The sequence below is a fragment of the Leptodactylus fuscus genome, chromosome 8 (assembly GCF_031893055.1).
Source record: "Leptodactylus fuscus isolate aLepFus1 chromosome 8, aLepFus1.hap2, whole genome shotgun sequence".
Taxonomy (NCBI): Eukaryota; Metazoa; Chordata; class Amphibia; order Anura; family Leptodactylidae; genus Leptodactylus; species Leptodactylus fuscus.
In genome coordinates this window covers 4,526,697-4,535,531 of record NC_134272.1, presented here as the reverse complement: position 1 = coordinate 4,535,531, position 8,835 = coordinate 4,526,697, and the positions used below count along the sequence as shown (strand labels likewise).

Genomic DNA, 8,835 nt, shown 5'->3' with positions numbered 1-8,835 from the left:
GTTACACCGAGAAGTTCCCGGGATTTTCTGTTCACTCCATGTTTGATAAGAACAATAAATGAAGTCCAACACATTGGATGACTGGGAGAGGAATTGGGGAGCACCGTTGTCCTCTTTGCTCCCAATAAATAGACTGTTCTTAAGGATGGGTTGTTTTTTGGGTCTTAACTGGCTGAAGCATCTCTCGGAGCATTAAGAGCCATATATCATAGGCTTAATGAAGCAACCAAGAGCAAAACTGGTCAGGAGAAGACCCTATATCTGCAGTAAGGTGACATGGCCCATCTGGAGGGTCCCCGACCACACATGGACTTTCTATACACTTCTACAAACCTTTAACACAGGTAGCACTTTTTTCTTCAGTAACACGTCCATCCATGAACCCGGGATAGCCAATGGATGGAACATTAGACATTGGGTTATATTTAGTACTTAAAGAGTTATTCAGATTATCAGATCTCTTATGCCTAGGTGATGAATGCTACACTGGTGACGGATCAACCTTTGGGGTCCCACTAGTCACTAGAACTGGAAACTCTGCTCCCCATTTCCCATTGATCATGGACTCTACCTCTCAATGCAAAATGTCCGGCAGCAATTTACACTAAGAAGCCAAGAGTCTGGAAGATCAGCGGGGGTCTCAGGAGTCGGACCTCTACTCTTCACCATTAATAATTGCTTCTGATGAGAATACCCTTTTAGCCATCCATAGCCCTTTGCATTACTTTATATATTAGTATATCTCAATGCAAAATTTACATCAAAGCGACCCAACCAAATGGATTTATCAAAGTGTCCAGAAATGGAGACTCCTCGACTGTGAGTCCAAAATATGATATTTGTTCTCGAGGATATTGTGTTGAGGTCTCAGGACTGGTAAAGGGTCGGGGGAGGATAAAATGTAATCAATACTAAATTTGATCTCTTCAGTTTTCCCAAGGCCTGAGCTGGACTGGCTCTGCCTGGTGGAGAGGTTGCTGGTGAACATGATGTCGGACTCCATCGGTCTGGTTCTTGGTTCAGTTCTATTCTCTTGGCCGCCAGATATTTGATCTGAAGATCCCATCAAGGTGAATTCTCCAGTATGATGGTTTTTAGCCAGGCTTTGTCTTCTGTCTTTCTGGGATTTTTTCATATTTCGTCTCCTTCTTCTCCTCTTATAATTCCCATTTTCAAAAAGGTCGAGCATCGACTCGCACCCCGAAGCAAAAGACCAATAGTTTCCCTTACCCTTGTCATTCCCTTCCGTTCTGGGAACCTGTAGATACAGAGGAGATGTAGTCAGGATTCTGAGCATGGAAAAACTGGAGGGAAAAACTTCAAAATTTAAAAAATTTATGGAAAATAAATCAATCCAAAAGGTAAACGTGTTCTAGGTATTGCGATAAGAGTCGTCCGATCCCAGAGGTCCCTGCTCGGAAACAAATACATGTATACTCGGTTATCCAATAAAATATTGCACTGTTTGTCTATTTGACACGAAACATTGTAACCTCGCAGAATTTCTTCTGATACATTACTAAGTAATCCTAATCTAAAAACCGGTTGCCTTGGCGTCGTCTTGTTTCCGTCATTTTTTATTGTAGAATTTCTGCCTGATACAATGATTCATTCTCGAGACTTCACATTGACTAACCTTTTTTTTTTCATTACATTGTAACTTTTTGAACAAAGTCTCAATGATGTTCCCGGCAGAAGGTTAATGGAACGTTTTAATTGTAATAATGTGAAATTATTTCTTTACAATTATTGTTACTTTGTTACTTTGGTTTTGATTTTTTTTTTCAATAGAACATTAGAGAAAAATGATAAAAAACCTCAAGTAATAATTAGAAAGAGAATAAAGCTCATCCATTGGATTGATGGGTCCGTGCACATTATGTCTCAGCTTAAAGCCTTGGAAATATGGGCTCAAGGTCGAGGATCTGTAGGACGTCTAACAAGGAGATGACCGGCTCTTAGATTCATTTATATCTTTGCACTTCTGATGATGATGATGATGATGTGATGGTCATGGGGGCGGTCCTATCAGAAATGACATTTTATCATGAGGTCAAATTCTCTAATCGACCAAATAATGATAATAATAGTAAAAAATCTTCTGCACCTTAGCTCACTCCCCTAAGCCCAAAGTGTCTGAAAGCACCTTTAAGACACAATCTGACTGCTTAAAGTTTTTTATTGTAATTAAAGGTATATCGTTAACAATCCAAATTCTATGGCTGAGATCCAGAGGCCGGGATTAGAAATGCTGATACATTGTAATCTATGGGGCTGATCCTTCTAATGGGGCCGAGGTCATAAGGAAATCAGAAGGACCCCAATGGAAATCATTGTAATCTGGAATCTCCTCTACTCGGGGTCCCATGTAAGATGTTATATACTGAATCTTTCATACTAATCCATATATGACACATAGCTCGGCCCCCCTGCTCTATAATGTGCTGCCGGTATATAGATTTGCATATTTTTTACCCAGAATCCCTAGCGGAGGAGGAATGACTTGTAAGTCTCCATACGCCTATGTAGGCACACGCTCTCCCTAATGTGTATGATTATCCCCTGACTATCTTCTAACAAGTCAATGACAAATGAGGAGTCAGGTTGCCTCATCTTGTTGGAGAGTCTTCAAGATTTCTGCATTCCCAAGATGCAATGGTAGTATTATTATTAAAGGGATTGTCCATCCAGTTTCAGCAAATAAATGTTATTGTTTGTATAATAAAAAGTTCTACAATTTCCCAATCTACTTTCTGTATCAATCCCTTGTGGTTTTCTAGATCTCTGCGTGTTGTCATTCATTCTGTTTGCTGCCAGTGAATAATAATCACTCCATGGTCATGTGATGTACAGTCTCTGGTCATGTGATGTGCGGTCCATGGTCATGTGATGTACAGTCTCTGGTCATGTGATGTGCGGTCCATGGTCATGTGATGTGCGGTCCATGGTCATGTGATGTGCGGTCCATGGTCATGTGATGTACGGTCCATGGTCATGTGATGTGCGGTCCATGGTCATGTGATGTGCGGTCCATGGTCATGTGATGTGCGGTCCATGGTCATGTGATGTGCGGTCCATGGTCATGTGATGTGCGGTCCATGGTCATGTGATGTGCGGTCCATGGTCATGTGATGTGCGGTCCATGGTCATGTGATGTGCGGTCCATGGTCATGTGATGTGCGGTCCATGGTCATGTGATGTGCGGTCCATGGTCATGTGATGTGCGGTCCATGGTCATGTGATGTGCGGTCCATGGTCATGGTCTGTGAGCGGAACCAGGAGATGTGGGAATCCCTAAATGAGAGGAGTCTGTCAGCAGTAAATCGGCCATAAATCTAATCCCGGCACCTTGTAGAGGCGATCCTACAGTTTCCGAATATTCCTCTCTTGTTCAGCCTTGGGCCCATTTTCATAGAAATCTTCGTTTTATTCATAGGTAAATGGAGGAAAAGTGATTTGTCCTGGAATCAAGAGCCGAGACCAAAGTCCAGACAAGGTAAGACCCAAACCAAGCGCTTTACCCTCATTTTCTTATGGATAAGACTTTGATTTCCAGGAACTTGGGACTTCTGGATTTGGAAACTGTAGACTCCTCTGCAAGGTCTTAGGTTTAGCTTTATATCCGACAGACGCCCTTTATGGTTAGAGGTCGCGTCTGAGCTCCTGGATGTTACTGTGACATTACACATTGATGTTGGCCGTACATGTGGCCCTGAGCTGCGGTAAGTGCCTATGGATTACTGTAAATCGCTTCATCTGCACATACAGCCAACAAGGACACACGTAAGACGCCAGATACAGTAATCTGCTGCAACTAAATGGTTACAAAATGGCCATAAACTCATCCATTGTCACTGCCCATAACGTAGTGTCCATAGGGGTGGCAAGTCACAAGAGATAAGCGGCCGTCACAGGGTATTGCAGTGATGTCACTATATAGGGCATGACATTTCAATAGCCTGACCATGATGGGGTGAGCAGAAGACACAATGGAGGAATTGAGCGTCGTGTGCGTACATGGCTATCCTCTCTAGGGGTCATGGACACAACTGTATTACGACTCTATAACCTGCAGGTAGTACGGAGAAAGTAATACGGCACATAGAAGCCTATAGGACCTTGCTGTACCCCAAATACCTCTGAGGGTCAATTGACAGGGGGAGAATGTTTCTGGTGGAATCTACTACAAAAGATCTTCCTCGGATCTGAGAGAATCAAGTATTGGGATAAAGTAGCGTCCTGCCCAATCTTGTGGTGGATTCTGCAAACCTGCCATAGAAGTGAATGAAGTAGGAAATCTTTCTGCCGAGGACGTGATGAGTTCAAAGGTGGATTTTTCCTGCCAGGTCCCGTCACAAAATCCACTGTGTGAACTTACCCTAAATGTATATATAAATGTATATAAAAAGTAGCGATGGGCGCCATTCAATGCCGTATTATAGAACATGACTAATCTATAGTAATTTCCCCATTGTGGGACTATTAAAGGATTATCTTATCTTATCTTAATATACCCTGACTGTAAATTATAAGAATATTACAAGTAACCAAAAAGAACATATATCAGTATAAGGTGTGTACAGGTCACAGCACTCCGAGGAACCTTCTAATATTCCTTATCTGTACATTATGGTGCGTTATTCCTTCTATAACTCACTGCAGCTGCAAATACTTCTTTTAGCGTCTGAGGTGCGTATTATGATGTTCTGCAGCAGCTGGGGCATAGTTCTGTACAGTATATAGCATACTCCTGCTGTTGTATCTATAATATTAGTATAAGGAATATCCCCCTTCCATTGTAGTGGAGCTGATGTAGCAGAGGGGAGATTGTCATGGATTCCCTAGCGCCGCTGTTTTCTGCAGGATGATATCAGACTCATGTAGAAGATTTGTCTATAAAATCCTAAACCCCTCCATGCCACGATCTGTTCATGTTCATTGCACAATGTTACCTTGTTCTTACCTTGACAAAACAGCTGTTGAGAGACAAGTTGTGCCTGATGGAGTTCTGCCAGGCTCTTTGGTTGGATCTGTAATACGGGAATTTCTTCATGATAAAGTCGTATATACCAGACAGGGTGACTTTACTGTCAGGACTTTGTTGGATGGCCATGGCGATGAGCGCAATGTAGCTGAAACACAAGGACATAACTTGTACGGATCACGTAGATGGGAGTTTAGTTGTAGATACATATAGTTTGGAATCCGTAGCTGTGGAACTACAAGTCCCAGCCCAAGAAGCCAGAGTTTAGCGTCTCTCACTATGTACTTTGTACTACAATTTAAGATGATGACGTCTTCTGTATATTAGAATGCAATATAAATGTAAGATGTAGCAGAGCTGAGATTGTCATTTGGAATAGGCATAAAGTATAAGACTGCTGGTAAACCGAAAACGCATCAAGTTTTTTGGCAATTTCCCCTCTGCAGCGTCTAATGCAGTCATATTATATCAGGAGATGGAATAAGTCAGAACAAGTCTCATTTAATCTGACAAAAATGTATTAATTTACCAATCAAAAACGCCAAACTGTAACATAATGTAACATAATGTAACATAATGTAACACGCCGGAGAATATGGTGGGGATATTATTTCTTATATCTTCATGAATGTAATGTCATCTTCATAGGATATTATAATGTAATAAAACTTGTAATAATATGGACAGAAGATGATTGTATTATTGATATTATTATTCCTATTATTCTTTCTAAATTGTTATTTACTCTAAGAATGTTAATTATTTGAGATGTTTCAGAGTTCACTTATTATTATTATTATTTACATTTTATAATCATAATTTACCTAATGAATTAAAATAACTTGAGATATTCTATAGATCACGGAAAATGATTACAATGTTTACAATTTTTTTGTATTATTATTATTATTTGTGTAAAGCATATACAATATTTTTTATGTTCCTTAGATGAGTCTAAGTTACTGTGATGATGATGATGATGATTAATAATAATAATAATAATAATAATAATAATAATATATTAACATAAATCAGAATTATTAGAAGATCTCTAATAATAATAATAATAATAATAATAATAATAATAATAATAATAATAATATAAATAATAATAATAATAATAATAATAATAATAATAATAATAATATATTGTTACCATTTGTTACTTCTCTGCGATGTTCTTCCGGTTCTTCTTAATGACTATTCTTATTGTTATTACTTATTATTTTTCTCATTATCCTCTATATCAGTACTTACTCTTCTTCTTATTATTATTTGTCTTCTGAGTGACTTTTATTGTTATTATTTTTAATGATTTATTAGTAATAGTTGCAGAATATTGATTATACATTTTATTTTTATTATTATTGCACATTTATTTATCTCTCTTACTTCTATAGCGCCAACCTATTCTGCAGCGCTGTACAGACGCTGTCAGTATTATTCTCACTATTATAATAGAGGCCACTCTCTAATATTATACAGAAACTAAAAGGAACGACCACTTGCAAAAATATCAAAAAACTAAAAACAAAATTTTTTAAAAAAAATTCCCGAATAATTCTCCTTACCTATAGGCGGGTCTGGTGCATTTCTTCTCCTCATCGGAGCTGCAGGTTGGATATTCATCGCCATCATAGTTAAAGCAATTATATGGGTACTGAGTATGGTCGAACATAGTGCAGGTCCCTGAATATGGATGCAATGTGGCTTCTGTGTTTGTGCGGGGTCCTGTTTGTTGCAGCTCCTGTATAGGAGGGGGGGGGGATGCTCTAGTGAGCTCGGGCTCCCCATCTACTCCCCTCCCTCTGACTTGACTATGAGGTTGCTCTCTTGAAATTCCTCGACTCCCAGACAGCTAGTCTGTTGGGATATTTAGTTTTGCATCCAATCTGGTTATAAAGAAGGCAGGAAAAATCTTGATTAAATTGGTTGGGTCTATTGTGAACCTTTGAACTCTTTGACTCTGGATGTGACTCGCTGGGTGGTCCTGATGTAGACGCAAAAGATGTTGGTGCGGGGGGGATAAATATTTTTTTCCTCTCTGTAAGCAAACAAATGTGATCCCTGCGATACATATTATTTTTCTAGACTTTATTAAAGGGACGGTGGCGTCCGAGCCCCTCTCTGATAACAGGGCATCCTTCGCAGGTACCCACGTCAGGCTCTGATGTTCCCTGGCCTGTAATGGATAGCAATTCCATCTCTTTTAATAAGAAGGGAGTAATATTTTTTCAAAAGAGAAGTGAGCTGTAGATATGAAGGACCGCTGTCAAGAAGCGGAGTTAAAGGAAAATAGCTGCAGGCCGCGCGAGCTGCCTGTGTGTGGGCTTTGATCTGGAGGATGAATTAGTCTTAATCGCCTTCCGACTCTGTATCCAAAATTGTAACAATACGAGGGGGCTCGTTCTTCTCTCCCCTCGCCGTGTTTATTGGATGTATCGTGTAAACAGCTTTGGCCGACCTGTTAGAGCCTAAACTAGGTGAATGGGAGACGATAAGGCAACGCGTTCATTTTCCAGGATCGGTGCCAACTGTCAGGCGGGCACAGACAGAGGGAACGGAGAAGTCGGGGGTTGTTCTACACTCTGATGCCTTTGTGTGATGTCGGAGCATTTCGGAAGGTCAACTAAGTTCTGTGGATTGGGTTTTGGCAGGCGGCGTTTTGCGGCAGGCGTGCAGCAAGCGGTGGAAGGCGTGTAGAAGTTTGGGGACGGATCACTTTGTCTAGACGGCTCTGATTTACATTACAAAGCGGGCATTCATTTAATCATGGCCGGCTGACAATTAATGACGAGCGGCTTAAAAATAGGTTGGCAGATTTTTTATTTTTTTTTAAATTTTGTTTGTAAGGGATGTTATCATGAAAAATTCTTAAAGGGATATTCCGATCACACTGCCATAAATATGCACAAAAGATTCAGACCCCACCCCCTGGACTCCTCTCAGGAAGTTCCCTAACCTTGTACTCGCAGCTGCACACGTGGTGATGAATGGCCAAGATGGGAACAGGACTCATCTCTTTCTCTCTATATTATAAAAATGAATTTCTGTATGTTCTTTATGCGTGACTATATAATTGGACTGATCTTTACCAAGTTTGGCACACACATACATCAGGTGTCCTGGAAGGTTTTAGACCAGGCCTCAACTCTCTTGGACGAACCATTCCTGAGATACAGTATTCCCAAAGGAATGACCTGCATTAGCCAATACAAACCTGCAAGTCTTTCACTCATATTCCAACAGCGATACACACGGTAACTCCACATGCACACAGCATTACTCCAGGTGTATCCACCACTAATATCCAACACTGATATACAAACTGAGATACACACATCAGAGGACTAGATACACAGCTCAGCACACAGTATCACACATCAGAGGATTAGATACACAGCTCAGCACACAGTATCACACGTCAGAGGATTAGATACACAGCTCAGCACACAGTATCGCACGTCAGAGGATTAGATACACAGCTCAGCATACATTGGATTATTAGACACGAAGCTCAGCACATATCGGAGGATTAGATATGCAGCTCAGCACACGTTGGAGGATTAGATATGCAGCTGATCAGATCTGATGATGTATGTCATTGAGATTATAACACCTGGTGACAGCTCTGATCAGATAATGGATGTCAGTGGGATTATCACACCTGGTGACAGCGCCGATCAGATGATGGAGGTCTATAAAATAATGGTGAATATTCATTTGGGACTCTTTCTATCATTTATTTGTGTGATAATGCCTTTAAGATCCTTTACCTTTAAGATCCTTTACCTTTAAGATCCCTTACCTAGCTAGCGCTCCGAGTATTCCCTGTCAGTGTGTGGCGGTGT

At 40.4% G+C, this 8,835-nt stretch overlaps 1 protein-coding gene across 1 annotated transcript; it reads right to left on the bottom strand.

The window, feature by feature from the left end:
• Positions 1 to 787: 787 nt before the first annotated feature.
• FOXL3 (forkhead box L3) lies at positions 788 to 6,725 on the bottom strand. The gene is made up of 3 exons (XM_075284963.1): positions 6,556 to 6,725; positions 4,964 to 5,132; positions 788 to 1,258 (listed from the first exon to the last, which is right to left on the bottom strand). The coding sequence occupies exons 1-3, from the start codon at positions 6,660 to 6,662 to the stop codon at positions 788 to 790; spliced, it is 747 nt and encodes a 248-aa protein (XP_075141064.1). The 5' UTR covers positions 6,663 to 6,725.
• Between the last annotated feature and the right edge of the window lie 2,110 nt (positions 6,726 to 8,835).

Coding starts and splice junctions, on each gene's coding strand:
- FOXL3 (XM_075284963.1), bottom strand. CDS start 6,662: ATGTTCGACCATACTCAGTACCCATATAATTGCTTTAACTATGATGGC. Junction 5,133..6,555: donor TGCACCAGACCCGCCTATAG/GTAAGGAGAATT, acceptor CTTGTGTTTCAG/CTACATTGCGCTCATCGCCA. Junction 1,259..4,963: donor TCAACAGCTGTTTTGTCAAG/GTAAGAACAAGG, acceptor CTGTATCTACAG/GTTCCCAGAACGGAAGGGAA.